This window comes from Cydia fagiglandana, chromosome 2 (genome assembly GCF_963556715.1).
Source record: "Cydia fagiglandana chromosome 2, ilCydFagi1.1, whole genome shotgun sequence".
NCBI classification, from domain to species: domain Eukaryota; kingdom Metazoa; phylum Arthropoda; class Insecta; order Lepidoptera; family Tortricidae; genus Cydia; species Cydia fagiglandana.
In genome coordinates, this window is record NC_085933.1 from 2013171 (window position 1) to 2030747 (window position 17577).

General features: G+C 40.1%; 1 protein-coding gene across 1 annotated transcript; it reads right to left on the reverse strand.

The window, feature by feature from the left end:
* Positions 1-1323: 1323 nt before the first annotated feature.
* LOC134673662 (chorion peroxidase) lies at positions 1324-15860 on the reverse strand. Its single transcript, XM_063531675.1, has 15 exons — positions 15645-15860; positions 14924-15097; positions 14166-14338; positions 13325-13463; positions 11862-12008; positions 10956-11129; positions 10068-10264; positions 9514-9700; positions 8907-9104; positions 8314-8458; positions 4675-4834; positions 4156-4314; positions 3203-3407; positions 2520-2634; positions 1324-2297 (listed from the first exon to the last, which is right to left on the reverse strand). The coding sequence occupies exons 1-15, from the start codon at positions 15754-15756 to the stop codon at positions 2228-2230; spliced, it is 2355 nt and encodes a 784-aa protein (XP_063387745.1). The 5' UTR covers positions 15757-15860; the 3' UTR covers positions 1324-2227.
* Positions 15861-17577: the final 1717 nt, after the last annotated feature.

Sequence of the window (17577 nt, forward strand, 5' to 3'; positions counted from 1 at the left end):
GCTGATGCGCACGTGGCTAATAATAACGATATAATTAATTACTTTCCCTTATATAACACGAACAGAGGTAACACTAGACTTATATCTGTCGGCGGCCGATCGTAAGATCAGGCAGATCGTAATGTTCCTGTGTAATATTTTGACGACCGTCACTTTAAACCAATATATAGAGATAGTTTGTATTACTATTTGTAAGCTAATTTAATGTTTTATATTTACTTAATTATTTGTGAGATAACCTTTGATGACTAAAACTTAGAAGAATAAAAATATATATAGATAGGTAGCATAGGTTCGTTAGGTTGCTTCAGATGCCCGAAGGGTAAACTGCCCAGAAATAGGAGCCCCGCGTAGCGGGGCTCCGTCTACTCAGGGAACGAGTCAAAGATTTTCACGTTTCACGATATGCCTGATCTTACGATCGGCCGCCGACATGTCGACCGAGATACCTTTTTTATTGTTTTCGAGCTCCCGATATTTCGACGCAGTTACATGCATCTTGTTCACGGGTAACTGAAGACATAGAGAAAAAAATACATAGAGTGCTCACTGACAGTACATCAGTTTTAGTACCAAAACAACTATTATTGTAGTAGTCGGGTGGTTTCGTACTCAAATGGGGAACGGCCTCCATCTAAGAGTGACATTCCATTTCCAACTGCAGCTGCAATACTGTTCATTTTACTATGGAAACGCGTCGCTGTCATTGTCAATTTCCATGGAAAATGAACAGTATTGCAGCTGCAGTTGGAAATGGAATGTCACTTTAATAGAAGACCACAGCTAGCAATAGCACTGCTACTTGCTCTATTTGTATGGATGCCCTGTGTTTGACTAAGTGGTCTAAGAATAAAAGTGAAAGAAAATACAACTATGATTTTTGTATGATGGCTTTAATTATCTAAGTAAAATCAATATTGTGGAGCTCCATTGTATTGACTGAATATCTATTCCATATAATACAATGTTTACTGAACTATTTGTTAAATATATACAAATTATAATCATATTTAGAACTAGTATTAAGTAGAAATTAAAGATAATTCAGATTACCTACTCCATAAAATTATGTAATTTTGATATACCTACACAGCAATTCTCCCAATTCTAGTTCATTATAAATCAATACCTTAACTCTTGAATTACATTGACTAATTAATAAATTAAATCTAAGAAAAATAGACAGTTTATTTAATATTACCGCTTTTACACTATTTAATAAAATAATTATGGATAATCATATACATTACATTAGATTAATACATCATTCTATACAACGATTGAAATTTATTTCTTAAAAATAACACTCGATTAACTATAAGACAAAACACATTTGTAATATTAATTTTCACCACTGCTCATGTACACCTATTATTTAGAGTTTAGACTAAAACATTTCGACTTGTGAGCTCAATAGGCACCAGCCACCTTTGAATGTAAAATGTATTCAGTATCATGCACCATGCATTTATGACATACTCAGACTAATTAAAATATAATAGCACTTTAAAATCACATTTTTCCACAATTAATTTCTTCCTACATTCAATGCCATCAAACTCCCAATTCATGTATTTTTTCCGGAAAAAATCATTGAATTGGGTTCTTCGACGTTCATAAGAGAAAGACAGATAACAGAAGGAGGACACGTGCTAGAGTCAAAGAAGAATTAGTTATTGACACAATTCTAATATCGCTTTGTTTAAAACCCCACTGTCGGGCACCAGTGGGGTTCTAGATTGGAAAAGAAAAAGAAAGAACACAAAACGATAGAAGCGTTGTGTCAGAACAAATCAACATAATAGATAAATCATTGCAATCAACACTACAACATTTTAACGATGTTTTAAAAGGTTGCATGCAAAATTGGTAATTGTAATCGCTTTTAAAACACTATCAAAGAGTTGTAAGGGAAATAAGAAGATTGTGTAATAGTTAAAGTTTGAGTCTAGCAAGTGTGAAATGAAATAAAGAAGAATAAAGAAACAGTGTAAGAGGATATTGAAAACCGTTTTGAAGAAACCAATCATGCCACACCGAGAACAGAGGAAGAAATGAATGCGTACTTTAATGACATAATTAATTTTATAAAAGTTCTATGACTACATTTTACATCTAATAAATTCAGCACTGGAGACGTTCAACGTTTCAAGCTGACTTTGTTTAAAAAAAGCTATTGGACATTGATCATGAAACATTTGATGTTCCTGAGTTAAAGAGCTTATAACTAAATATCTCTAAATCTGCTGAGGTCCACTGTTGGGATGAGTGGGCTATCGCAAGGCACCGGCTCGTTTCTGTAAATGTCATTAAAAATGCTAGTGATAAACTTTAAGACTGATAATTTCAAGAATTATATTTAAAGTTTAAAGGGTGAAGAGACAACCTGAAAAGCTTTTTAAGGGCTGTAGTAACATAAGAGTTCAATGGACATTTCCATGTCAATGGCATATACTCTAGAAATGCCATACTAACTAAAAACTACCTAACCTGCAAAACTTGGAATCGGATTAACTTACCCAGGTAAATCTGCCCTTAGGAAAGCACTCGGAGTTTGCGAGAAGAGCTCAATTCCATCTTTGTTGTCGCAGATGATCCTGGATAGGGTGACCTTCTTTATTTCAGCTAGTTGACCTGGAAATAACACAGATGGTTTATTTTTATCCCTATACTAACACGTTCCTGGACAACCCCATGCCTTAGGGCCGATTTAGACGGGCGCACCAACTCGCATGTGATTTTAGTTACATTGCGGACTGTTGGTTACGTCCAATTCAAGCGACCGATCAAAAACCGCAATGTAATGAACAGCATGCGAGTTCTAGCATCGTCTAAATGAGCCCTTAGTATGTGTCCTGACCGGGAAAACAACATGACACCGTCTACTACTTCTGTTTTACATGGTCTAGTAGTCTTTGTCATGGGCAGTATCGCTTCTTTAATGAACAAACAGAACTTTTCTGAGTGCCAGCGCGGTCTTCCCTTTCAAATTACTTTAACACTGGGCATCACTGGAAATAACTACACCTCTACCTACTACCTACCATTCTTTAATTACTATCTGTGAAATGGATCTTATGATTACAGTACTTAAATATCCTGCTACATATCTTCTTCTTGATATAATTTCTTTTGGCGATTTAATGCCTTTTGTATTTCTGTACACTTATTATTTGGTTTCTAAGTTTCCATGATTACTTACCAGGAGTAAAAGCTCCAGGGTTCACATCAGGGCCATGCTCATAGAAGTAGCGGTCTCCTTTCTTCATCCTGGAGAACTGGTCGGCGATGATGTTGGCGAAAGTCGCTCCGATGACACCTTCTTCTACTGGCTTTTCTAACAGACCGCCGATCCAGAGGTCGATGTCGTCAGGACTAGAGTAGACGGAGGACAGACGGTTTGCCGCCTGCAAAATAAACAAATGTCCAGTACGGATATGATGGTCGTATTTGTCTACGTGACAGCGTGATAAAAACGTTCTCCGTCTCTTTCTATCCCGCAGAGTTAAAAAGTGACAGTTGTTTTATCACGTGGATAAATGTGGGTAAAGCGATCCATAATAGGCTTGCTGGGTTGATCATCGTAAAGAATTAGTAAACCATTTTAATAAATAAATAGAGTTAGACTAAGAAAAGTCTGCAGCGATTTTGATAGCCCACGCAGTGAATATATTATTTTAAACGTGAAAGTTCTATGAAATTTTGAAGTATAAATAACACTTGCCCTGAGTGAGCTATCAAAATCGCTGCAGATTTTTCTTGGTCCAACGATAGTATATAAATTTTGTATATAGGAGAACTTGTCATTTATAAGGGATCTCTTACTTTTAACCTTTGAGCTCTAGAGGGAGAATCAAAGAGAGGTGAGTGATATCCGTAAGGTGTGTGGCTTTCAAACCGAAAATCGTAGGCTCTCCAATTCAGGTTTTTGATGTTTAATATTAAAATTGTCCTATCTATTATTGCTCTATCTATGGAATAAAAGAAGGTTCCAAATTCAAAACTGCAAAAATGACTCTGGGTCTTAGAAGGCTATACTTGAAGTCGCGCTAGATGTATGGAGTCGCGCGCGAGAAGGCAACTCATGCTAGACCGACAGGTTCAATCCAATGGAATTATCTGACAATCAACATTTTAAAGATGAACTAAACTCACGCTAGGAGGAAATTCGTTGAAATCGCCATAGGGCTTTAATCCGATGAGCTCGCGATAACTGTTGTATGATCTGACGCCGTAGTCGCGTGCGCGCTGTATGTTGATGGCCGCCAGGTCTAAGCCGAAGGGGTTGCCCCCGTGGAACAGGTAACGGGTTAACTAGGAAGAAAAACGTACCAGAAATAAAATAACAAAAGAAACAGATAAAAATAGTTAATTTAGGTAAAGCACACATTATAGAACATATAAAAAATGTCCACCCTCCACACTTAAGTTCATAGAACATGGAAAAGGAGACTGACACATAAAAATAATTAGTTTCATAGTTCACGGCTGACGTTGATCAATCTGTGAATGGTGGTTGATGCAACTGGCCTTAATAGAAACTCAAGATAGAGTCTGTGCAGAAGCCGGAAAGAGACTTCGTGAAATGTATGGGATCTAATACATTCTACGACTCTTCTCTTTCCGCACAGATTCTAACAAAGAGCGTAAATTCAATGAATAATGAATACGTACAGATTCCGTGACAAAAGGATCGACGGATTGCATGGGTTGCCACGAGAGTCCTGTCAGTGCACGGTCGAGAAAGGGTCGCAGGCGCAGACGCGATGGCTGGAACATCACTTCTGGAAGTGAGATTGTTTCATACACCGTGCCTTTCGCCGGGCTGGGGATTCTGAAAAACATTTTAATTGCATGATTTAGGATGAAGTGTGTACTTTCTTATGAACTAAAGCCAAATGTTTTTAAACGGTCAAGTTAGTGGTACTATTTGTCCTTGCATCATGACTTCAGGGTCGTTTCTCAAAAAATTGGCACCGCCACCTGTAAATAGGTTTATGTTAGAACTTTTTTTTCGTTATGTACTATTTTTATATATAAAAAATTAATACATATTTAGAGATACTTTTTACACAGAGGCCTAATACTTTGAAAAAGATTTAATAAATATAGATTACAAAAAAAAATATTGTAACTACGTTTATCCGTTAACCTGCCGTGTCCCAACGCGAGGTACTGATGTTCCGAGCTATGAAAACCACACAAAATATTAACTTAATTTAACGGCATTACCGTATTTTATTAACATATATCCTTAACTTTTAAAGTATTACTATCGCATAACAATATTATACTTATATTTTAAGTTATTCGGCTTCAAAGTTTGTCCAAGGCAATTCTTAACAGTCACCTGGCGCGTCACGTTCACGACGATTGTATAACCCCCACCGCACCTTTCCCGTCTCACTCCGCACGAGCTGAAGCCGTCACTCATCAGCTATCACCTGGTAGGACGAAGGCGTGGTTATTGTGCTTCGCAAATAAAACACAAACGACAAAGTATCGGAAATTGGAGTTTGTAATGGGTAAGTACTCTTTATCCTGGAGTCGATATCTTGCTAATTATGTAACCTATCGCATTACTATCAATATATGTAACGTAAACAATAGTTTAGTTTTATATGCCTAAGTATGGAGTTCATCAAGCTTATACATTTTGTGTATTCGCGATATAACTGCCATTTTCCCCATCACCTGCATATCGTCCACCTGGCTAAAACTGCCAGGTGGATGAGATTTTGCGGCAGGTTAATGTCACTGATACCACAACTAATACTCGTAACTATATAATTATATAGCGGTTATAACGCTTTTGTGTGTTAATTTAGGAATAAAAACTATCCTGTCTGTTAAAGCTGCATATTATTGAAATTTTTGTACTTTTGTCTTAAGTCTCGTTAACCTGTCCAAAAAAGTCAGGTGAATGATGCAATGGCAGGTGAACGAAGCGTCATTCACCTGCCATATGACAGGTGATCGATAATTATTTAAAATCCACGTTACATATACTCAAACTAGATTTGTGACGTCCCACGGGAAAAGGTACCTTATGAGGGTTTTTAGTTTTAGACATATATTAAAATGTTTTGTAAAAAGTATAAGTATATGCAGATTAGTCCCGTTCTTGTCAAAAGCCAGTTCTGATGATGGGATCTATGAAGAATCGAGGGAACTCCTCAAATCTTAAAGGCATACATATAGTGATTTTTGTGTTTTTATTTACAAATCAAGCATATACATTCACAAAAGTGACATTGGATGAAGTGGAACTGCTGATGAAGATCAGAACGAAACTCTTCAACGACGCATAGTTCACGTTTGGCGATTTGTCCTCTTCGTTATGTTTGTTAAGCAAGATAAGTTTATAAGCTGCATTTTTGTCAATCTCGAGTTCTGATGATGGGATCCATGAGGAATCGAGGGAACTCCTCAAATCTTAAAGGCATACATATAGTGATTTTTGTGTTTTTATTTACAAATCAAGCATATACATTCACAAAAGTGACATTGGATGAAGCGGAACTGCTGATGAAGATCAGAACGGAACTCTTCAACGACGCATAGTTCACGCTTGGCGATTTGTCCTCTTCGTTATGTTTGTTAAGCAAGATAAGTTTATAAGCTGTATTTTTGTCAATCTCGAGTTCTGATGATGGGATCCATGAGGAATCGAGGGAACTCCTCAAATCTTAAAGGCATGCGTATAGTGACTTTTGGATTTTCATCAGAATATCAAGCATTTTTATTGAAAACTGTCGCATTTGATGAAGTGGAACTGCTGATGATGATTAGAACAGAACTCTTCAACGATGCATAGTACACGTTTGGCGATTTAGATTTTGACTTGGATTGGGACTGGGGCTGGGACCCGGACCCAGACTCGGGCCCGGACTCGGACCCGGACTGTGACTCGGACCCGGACCTAGACTCAAACCCGGAGTCGGACCTGGACCTGGATCCCGGCTCTTATCTGAACCTGAACCCGGACCTAACCTGACCTGACCTTGCACCAAACCTGAGTTCCACTAGGTACTGCGAGGGTTCAACATCAGCTCTATCTTGGGTACTGCGCTCCCAAGTGCTCATCAAGACGTGTCGAATGACCAAAACAGCATGTGTCTATGTTGCATCAAACCTGAGTTCCACTAGGTACTGCGAGGGTTCAGCATCAGCTCTATCTTGGGTACTGCTTTCCCAAGTGCTCATCAAGACGTGTCGAATGACCAAAACAGCGTGTGTCTATGTTGCACCAAACCTGAGTTCCACTAGGTACTGCGAGGGTTCAGCATCAGCTCTATCTTAGTAACCACTTTTCCAAGTGTTCATCAAGACGTGTTGGATAACCAAAACAGCGTGTGTCTATGTTGCACCAAACCTGAGTTCCACTAGGTACTGCGAGGGTTCATCATCAGCTCTATCTTGGGTACTGCTTTCCCAAGTGCTCATCAAGACGTGTCGAATGACCAAAACAGCATGGTCTATGTTGCATCAAACCTGAGTTCCAGTAGGTACTGCGAGGGTTCATCATCAGCTCTATCTTGGGTACTGCTTTCCCAAGTCCTCATCAAGACGTGTCGAATGACCAAAACAGCGTGTGTCTATGTTGCACCAAACCTGAGTTCCACTAGGTACTGCCAGGGTGAATAGACAACAAGATTGAATGTTTACTTATTCACAGAAACTTGTTGTTAAATTGGGAATCGAATCGAAGGTGAGGTGGGTCAGAATCCAAAATTTTAATCATCGTGGTGGACAATAAGTTCCCTTTTTTATTGAAGATGACACATTTTTCTATTATTTTTAGAAGGCATTGAAATGATGTGGTGGACAGGTGGATGACACTCATTACAGGTGAATGATGACAAGAAACCAGGTTAACGGCAACGGACACAGGTTAATGACGCCTCTCGATCACCTGTCAATATTTTCATTGGAATTTGTACTTATTTCTCGATAACCTGCTTCTACTATCGATAACCTGGAGACAAAATATCTTTCACCTGCCCTTGATATCATTCACCTGAATTTCAAACGCCTATATCTTCTAAACTAATTGAAGGAATTGCTTCCCTTCCACATTTTCTAATAGTTTAAGTTGCCTTTTAACGATCCCAATAAAAAAAATGCGAAAATGCAAAATTTTTGAAAAACATAAATTTTAACCTGGCGGTGCCAACTTTTTGAGAAACGACCTCAGATGTACATTGGTCACTATCTATCATAGATCGATGACTGTTGAGAGTCCAGGACCAACGCTTGGACTAAATGGGGCCCTGGAACATGATTCAAATGTAATTTCACGTGTACACTTACACCAGTTTCCCATCCACGACGGAGTGTCCAAATCTCATGGCTGCGGTAGAGAATTCCGTGGTAAGCGCTGGATTGACGTGAGAGTCGTATGACGTGGAGTATCCCCCAGCCGGGGACAGCCCGAATGCCTGGAGTAGACGTGGACCTGAAATGGGGTTAAATAACCATTTCATTCAGTGGTCTAGGTAACAAAAGATGACGTAAGCGTCAACTCAGGAAGATTGGGTGAACAACTAAGGTGGTGGTACTGGTGCTCGACGAGGTCCCAGTACCTACATGTCATCTTTAAACTTAAGTCATTGTCAATAGAGGTGACAACAGGGTGTCATCTATTGGACATATAGTGGAATGGAAAGATTCCACCCTATGCGAGGTTCTGGTAGGCTTCCGTAGCGCAATTGGTTAAGAGCGAACGCACGGATTGCGGCGAAAATTGGTGTCGTATTGTACGTCCCGCTATGTAGGATACCTACATAGCATTTTACGAAAGGTTTTACTATATAGAAAATATTGCAAAATGAGCAATAAAGAAGAATAAGTTTCAGGCACAATATCCTAGTTTCAGAAAATTTTGAACAAAAATGCAAGTATACCTAACAACAGCGGGAGCCACTCATTATAAATAATATGCTGGAACTCCGCCTGCAGGATGCGCCTGGCTTCCAGGAACACTGTATCCTCGTCCCAGTCTGGATTGAACCTGGACAATGCCTGCGCCACGCGGTTGTGCTCTCTGGTAAAGATGGTGTGGAGAACGGTGAGGGAGATCACTTGGTTGCCGTGGTTGTCGCCTGGAACAGAGCCAATTTTATCTTATAAATTGAAATAAATGTTATATACTAAGAAAAAGTGACCAAGGCCTTCAGAGCCCCAGCCTGGAATCGAACCAACGTCCTCTGCTATGGCGGCAGGAGCCTGTGCTATTCGGCCACAGTCGAATTTAGTAGTGTGTCTACTTGAAATAAAAAACAAATTGAAATATTTTCTGAAAATAATTCGATTTGTTTTAATTCTCCTAATAGTCATTTTATCTTAGTTTAAACTTTCACTATCTTCTCACATTATTTACTTTAATAGGACTTGAGAAGATAGTAGATGTAAGTGTCAACTTTCAGGCAATCTTTTTCCGATATTTATAACCACCATAGCTGCGAATTTTGGAGTTTGTACTAGAATAAATCGGTAAGTATAATGTGTTACCTGACTCAAAACAAGCAGCCCCTTCGTTGGTAGTTACGCACTCCCCCCTCCTAGTTAAAGGAGGAAGAGGCCTTCCATAGTCGTTGAAGGTGTTGAGGAAACCGCCCGCTGCTCGGAGTAGCCCGGGCTTGGAACGAGAGTTTCCATAAAGCTGGGATAGGTCGGCGTAGTGGGTGGCGCCGTTCATCTAGAAAAAAAAACCACAATCGTCCAGTCGTTCCTTCGGGACCAAGACCATCTCCAATTAAATAAAGCCACAAAAAGTAATCACCTGAAAGGAATATAATCATCCTTGTCCATGGACCAGCAACATCAGAAGATCTGTAATCTTCCAATACGCAAGGGATCAATTGTATATTTTTAATCCTACCATTGAATCTGGATACATTTTAGGCCACTACTTTGCAGCTCAAGCTTCACTGAAGATCAATTCTATTGTCTTAGAAGAGGGTACCTGTACAGACTAGTACAGCCTAGTCAGGGCTGACAATTGACAGAGTCTCAAAAAGAGGGACGTAAAAGGTTCTGTAGACGACAATTGTCAATGTAGATACCTGTTTAGCATAGCCCACAGAGCAGTCGCTAGCCGGTGCCAGCTGGGCTCTGACGAAGTTGAGGCACGTATGACGGAAGGTCCCGTAGAATGGATCATCAGGTGGGGTGTCGATAGGAGCGCAGGCCCAGTGTTGCTGGTCTTCTGGAAGTGGGACCTCGCCGTCGCCAGCGCAGCAGGAGATCGCGCTTCCGTTTCCTATGCATAGTGGAAATTTGAATTAAAGATTTAAAGGAATTGCATGAACATGAGGTTGTATTGTTACGATGCTTCGCATCCAAAAGCATACTCTAACTATTCGAGTGCTAGGAAGAGAAAGACCTGTAACCAACTAACTCTTATCTAAGCATTTGTCATGGTTCCTCCGTAGCTTTTATCATACCTATCCTCATTAGCTGATTTGGATTTGAGAGTATCTTTTCCGACTTTGTAAGAGACAAAGTTGGAAAAGAGACTAAGTACTTTGCCCGTTTTTCAACATCCTCTCTCATCAACAGACTAGACAAGTCATTCCCTTCTAATGGGTCTGGATGGAGACGGTACAGCCTGCAGTTCCCATTTTTCTGATTAAATATGATATTAGTATACAATACCGTCATGTTGGAGGGGTTAAGCTGATGTGGCTGAAACAGCCGCCAAGCTGAAGTGGGACTGGGCGGGACACGTTTGCCGTATGCCGGATGACTTGTGGCTAAAACAACAACCACCACAACCAATTGGGTCCCACATCAAACCCGGGGTCGCGGCAAACCTCGGCGAGATGACCTCGACGCCTTTGACAGGAACTGGTGGGAGACGGGTCAAGTCCTGGTTACGTGAATAGGGAGGAGGGAAGCCTTTGCCCAGCAATGGGACACTCTAGGCTAAATAATAAATAAAAATACATTACCGATAGTGAACACGACGCCGGCACTAACATCGTGTGCTATGAACTGTCCGAACTGCATGAACATCAGGTTGTGGGTGTTGCTCGGGTGGTTGGCGTCGATGAGCAAACTCTGGCTGACCACTCGAGCGCTGGGGAGCGGAAGACCGGTGGTAGAGGCTCGCATCGCCCAGATTCCTGTGAAAAAATATATAACATCGCTCTACTGTTACCAAACAACCAAATATCAAATGTTCAACCGTATAAAGGTTGACTCACGTTAGACCGGGCTGTGTCCCGGCCGGAGCTTCCGGATCGTTTTCTATGGAAAGCATCACTTGATCACCTGTCATCTGTCATAGAAAAGTAAGCGAGGGAAGCTCCGGCCCGATCAACCTGATCTATTGACGTGAGTCATCCTTAAAATAGTACATTTGTGCAATGTGGGGGGTAAGTGGAATATTGTACGAGAGTCTATTATATTCACGACAGCGACGAGTGAATTAAAGACTCGAGTAACAATATTCTTACCCACAAAGTTTTTCATCACACTTGCGAAGAAAAAACTAAATGTTAATCGTAATTTTAGCTCCCTAGGGAGTAATAACTTTTTTCTCAATCCATAACTCCCGCGGGAACAATATAGCCTTATGTCCTTCAGTACACCTGCATGAAATAAGGTATTTTTCGAGCAAGTGATGAAAATGTATACCTGCACGCCGTTAAAAACAATAGGTTATAAAACACTGATTGCCTTAAAAAATCAATTAGGTATAGAAACTTTTACTAGGTATAGTCGCCATCAGATATATCGGAGCAGCCAAGGTGTTCACAAATATCTGGACACGCCTCTATTGTCAAGGCGTCAGAGTGCGTGGTCAGATATTGTGAACACCTTGGCCGCTCCGATATATCTGATGGCGACTGTACCATCACTGTAGTCCGGTGGAAGCAGTCTCTCGTACTCGGTGTGAACAGCGCCTCTGGTGGGGAACTCGGGGTTGTTGCACTCGCCCTCGATACTGCGGTAGCGGCTGGGTGGGTTAGGGCATGATGGGGGCGGTGGACAAAATGGACCTGGAAACATGTACATCAAAAGGTTAACTGGAAGAGATCCCTCAAAGGGATAAGTTCGCCTTTGTACTTCTTGCTAATTGTATGTTATTTTTAATATGTCTTTTTGTATAATAAAGAGTTTACTACTACTACTACTACTACAAAGCATAAGCAAAGATATTTCTATCAGTGCCCTGTTTATCAAAAGCTTGTAACTTGTAATACAAGTGGAAGTCCCTTTTTGACAGCTTTTGTTAGAAAGGGATTTCAACATGTATTACAAGTCACAAGCTTTTGATAAACAGGGCACAGATGGTGTGAAAATGAACATTCTTTTTGGCCACTTTAGCCCAGTCCATTGTGATTCTGTCTACGATGTGGTCGATGTTTGTGGTTAAGTACCCGATAATGTCATTTGTATTAGGTTATCGTTATATTTTGAACAAGTAATCCTTACACTCTGGTAGTGCTGTCGCGTATAACTACTGGCGTCCAAAACAGTCGGTTTCAGGGTCCCAACCAGTATACGAGTACATATTATAATTATAATTATATACCTACCTACCTACTTATACCTGGTTGTTTAATTTGCCCCACTGTATCTCTGCCGCGTAATTTTAGCCAAATATGTACAAACTGATAATGTAATCAAAATAAGTCTTTATTTACATAAGGTATTATACTACCTTTGTATTTATTCGATCTTTCAAATAACAGGGTAAATATGACTATTTAAATCATTGTATAAACAAAGTCATTGCATGCTTATTGCGACACTTTAAATATTAAGCAAAAACTGAACTTATTATCTAACTAATAAGTAAAATAGTAGGTGCGGTAGGTACCTACTTTATGAATATGAATGAGGGCAAAATTATGTAGGACAAAAACAACTGAAAATGAGGAAAACAGAGAAATCACTGTTCATATAAAAAACCGAAGTAGCGAGTCCGACTCGCCCACCGAAGGTTCCGATTTTTTTAGTATTTATTTTGTTGTTATAGCAGCAACAGAAATACATCATCAGTGAACTGTCTAGCTATCACGGTTCATGAAATTGATGAGATACAGCCTGGTGACAGACAGACAGACAGACGGACAGTGGAGTCTTAGTAGTATATTATAGGGTCACGTTTTTTTACCCTTTGGGTAGGGAACCCTAAATGAACTCTAGTAGTAACGCCATCTGTTGTACCTGTGGTGCATTGCTGAAATTCTGGGAGAAGAGTCCGCTTAAAACTCCTCAGAGCTCATGTATCATCCATAAGACATACATACATACACATGTACACGTGAGATTATGGTCAAATGCATACTTTTAAACAGGCAAGGCTTACCATCAGTATTCCCAGTGAGCCCCAACGCCAGGTCGTCATCAGAGAAGGCCTGCCGCGACTTCAACTCTTGCGCAGCAAACAGGTTCAGCAGCGCGCCCAGTCCCAGCTTTTCGGCTCGATCGTCGTATGTCATCACAGACTGGAAAATAATGTTTAATCATTATAATATTTCAGTCTATATGCGTCCCACTACTGGACAGTGCTCCTCGAAGATTACTTACACATACACCTTTGAATCACCTCGCATATGTACCTATGCAAGTTTCCTCACGATGTTTCAGAGTGTTTTATCAAATTCATTTTGCGAGAAGAGACGGAAATTCTAAAGTCATGAAGTTGATATTTCACACCTCAAAAAAATTACTAATCCCATTTTAAGAAAACTACACAAAAAACTAACTACTAACAAACACAAAGGTCAAAATGACGCATAAAACAAACGAATATCAATAAATAAATAAATATTATAGGGCATTTTTACCCAACCCCGCGGCAAGCTCAAAGAAGACTAGGTACAGTCGCCATCAGATATATCGAAGCGGCCAAGGTGTTCACATTATCTGAACACGCACTCTAACGCCTTGATAATAGAGGCGTGTTCAGATATTTGTGAGCACCTTGACTGCTCCGATATATCTGATGGCGACTGTACTAATGTAACAATGCCTTGTTAGACATAAGATTTTACAGGTAAACTAGACACAATTTAGGTCAGTCCGCTCCGACTCATAGAAGCAACCCTTGCCTACCCTAGATGGCCTATACCTGACTAACTATATATCTTGAAAGGTCCTCTAGGTTTCGCAGTTGCCCCTCTCTGCAGGAACATAAAAAAACTCACCAAGTGATGCGCGAAGCTAGGCGCAGTGCTATTAACCAGCACATGCCGCTCTTTCAACAGCTTCATAGCCTTGCTCAGCCATTCTGCAAGCTTCTGCCGTGAAGCCGTGTGTGCTGTTTTCACGTCCTCAGCTGGTATCGAAGTAGCCGCACGGGCTTTTAGGTCTGCTTCGGCTGAAATCCAAATGGGCGTTTTTATTTGTAAGTATTCTGATTCTGCTAGTTTGTCCTTACTCCCGTTCACAATTTAATTTTTTTATCTTCTTTGAGGATTTTGCGATGGTACCTATTATCTTATTTCGTCAACTAGTATTCTGACATCTCTCAGTATTTCTATGACACTAGAAAAAAAAACTGCCAAAAACGCGTTTAATAAAATGACCGACCAGCATGTAGACTTCCTGATGTAAAGCAGCAATCTCCAAGCAGACCCCTCTGGTCCGTCCAGATGGCACAGCGGGTTGCTGGCTCTGGGTCTTCTGTGGGCCGGGCACTGGATCTTTAGGGACGCAGCGCCCGTGGCGGGGACAGACATCGCAGGGAGGTTCATGGGTTTGGTCGTGCCCTACACATACCAGCATGTAGACTCCCAGTGAAACAGCAAACTCTAAGTAGATCCTTCTGGCCCGCTAGATGGCACAGTGGGTTGCTGGCTCTGGGTCTTCTGTGGGCCGGGCACTGGATCTTAGGGACGCAGCGCCCGTGGCGGGGATAGACATCGCAGGGAGGTTCATGGGTTTGGTCGTGCCCTACACATACCAGCATGTAGACTCCCAGTGAAACAGCAAACTCCAAGTAGATCCCTCTGGCCCGCTAGATGGCACAGCGGGTTGCTGGCTTCAGGTCTTCTGTGGGCTGGGCACTGGATCTTAGGCACGCACCGTCCGTGGCGGGGACAGACATCGCAGGGAGGTTCGTGGGTTTGGTCGTGCCCTGGATAAGTAAGTATTTAAGTCAGGTTTGAATGTCCGTACCTCACGCGCGTTGTCTTACATCAAACAATCAAAGACAATGTTTTGTCAACCAAATTGTTTACCGTAAGGTGGCTGCTTTACTCCAAAATTCGAAATTTTAAATTATTTATTAAAATTTATGCTTATTTAAAGTATCTGTGACGTACTAACACGTTATAACACTTAAATGAAGTTGTGAAGTAGTTTTACTCGTAAGGATGACTCACGTTAGACCGGGCCGTGGCCGAGCCGGAGCTTCCGGAGTTCGTTTTCTATGGAAAGCACCACGTGATCACTGAGCAGCCGTCATAAAAATGATATGTTGGACGCCTCGGTCCGGGCACGGCTCGGTCTAGCGTGAGTCAACCTTTAGTTAATGTATAAAAACTGTTGGAACACAATTACCCAGTGGAGAGCAAAGTATTCTTCTATGAAATTATGACGATAAATAACACTTGCACAGCCTGGGCTATCAAAATCGCTGCAGACTTATGTTGATCTAACTTTAAATAAAATTATAACCTCACCTTTGTAACCATGTGGGACCAATGGTTTCAAATGTTCTTGACTATCTATCTCATTCGGACACACCACCACAATATACACATACACGTACAAAACAAATTTGAACAATTCCATACTGGCCACTAAACTAACAATTATTCCAAATTCAAAATTACATTATACGATGCGCACCGTTTTGAGGCGGTGGTGAAAATGAAAGAATAATTTCATACCGATATTTGAATTTAGAAATATAAAAACAAATGAGGGTAGATACGAACACAGGATACGAATATATATGTCACTGATTGACTTGAGATGAGATCTAAACTCTTTTTGAGGATAACAAAATGAGACTAAATGACTGCGTTAATAAGGTTTGTTTTTGAATGCCTTGACTGTGTAACTTGTTAAAATTAGACGCGTTCTCAATTGCAGAGTTAATTTATCTTTGACCATCGATTAATAGTCGATTAGCTACATTACTTATAATATGTATTGATTTAGATTTAGGAATGCTGGGAAAATCAACATTTAACTGTTAATCTATTGGGAAATCATCGAAGGTATTTTCAAAACTATGTCCAGTAGGTATATATGTTAAGTATGATTTTATTTAAAACTTTAGGTAACATAATGTGCCTACGTAGATATTTATTGCCAGAAAAAAAAACAGAGAATAGGAACAATTTGTGACAGAAAAATAATACAATTATGTGAAAGAAAATATACATTTATTAATGTTAGAAAAATTCTATGTACCTTACGGTACGTTTTTACGCCATAAATTTAATTTTTCACAATCGAAATCAGAAATATATGAATACCAAACTTAAATAAAAACAGTCATAATTACCACAGGTTACTTAATTGCAATCATATGGAACAATTTGCTGACAACATAATCGTTATATTAACAATGACAAATAAAGTTACGAAATCTGTCTCTTAAAAGCAACTAAGTCTGATAAGAATGTTTGACACCCTAATTCCAATGGTTGACACTTGATGGCACATTTTTCGCGTCTATTATGGTAACATTCCATTTCTAACCGCAGCTGCACTACCGGTACTGATCGCGTCGCTGTCATTGTCAATTTCCATAGTAAAATTGACAGTAGTGCAGCTGTCGTTGGAAATAGAATGTTACCCTTAAAGTGACGTTCTATTTCCAACTGCAGCTGCAATACTGTTCATTTTCTATGGAAATTGACAATGACAGCGACGCGTTTCCATAGTAAAATGAACAGTATTGCAGCTGCCGTTGGAAATGGAATGTCACTCTTACTTGGAATTAAGGGCCACTCCACACTAGCGTCTTTTGAGCGTCGGAGTCTAGACAGCGCTATGAAAAATGACGTCGCCGCGCGTTGCGTCGAGCAGTAGCTATTATAGACTTGACCTACTGCCGTATTCGAACTTCAAGATATTCACAAGAGACGACACGTACTAGATCCATTCTAGATACATTATAGTCGCAGCCATAATTGTGTTTTTAGTTTTAAGATATATTTTGTAATAATATGTATGCTAGTTTTAAGGTATTTATCTATGGGCCAATAGTTGCCTGAAAATAAATCATTTCATTTCATAGTTTAGATATCAGCTAGTTCTCTTTTGCAGCACAATTCGGGCAACCAATGTCACTTTTACGTTAGATAGAGTAAGATATCTATTAGATGTGAATTGGATCTCTAAGTCATATCCTGTGGAAATCGTTCAAGAGTATCTCCAGAATCGCGCAAATGACAACAGCAAATCGCGCAAATGAATTTGACAGGTCTTAAACATATCGTTATCGTATCTTGGTGATGTCTAAAAGATATTTAATATATGTCTATTTCAAAATCCGAATCGGGCCCCTAGACGTCGACGCTCGAGTGTGGGGTGGCTCTAAGATCGAAGGGATCAACCATTAGAACAGTGTCCAACACTCACATTTGCTTTATCTTAGAC

What these genes read in the sequence shown, in the direction of transcription:
- LOC134673662 (XM_063531675.1), bottom strand. Translation starts at nt 15,756, where the DNA reads ATGGAATTGTTCAAATTTGTTTTGTACGTGTATGTGTATATTGTGGTG. An exon ending in TCCACCGGACTACAGTGATG is followed by an intron (nt 11,130 to 11,861) that starts GTACAGTCGCCA and finishes ATTTTTTCACAG; the next exon opens with GAATCTGGGCGATGCGAGCC. An exon ending in CTGTGGGCTATGCTAAACAG is followed by an intron (nt 9,701 to 10,067) that starts GTATCTACATTG and finishes TTTTTTTTCTAG; the next exon opens with ATGAACGGCGCCACCCACTA.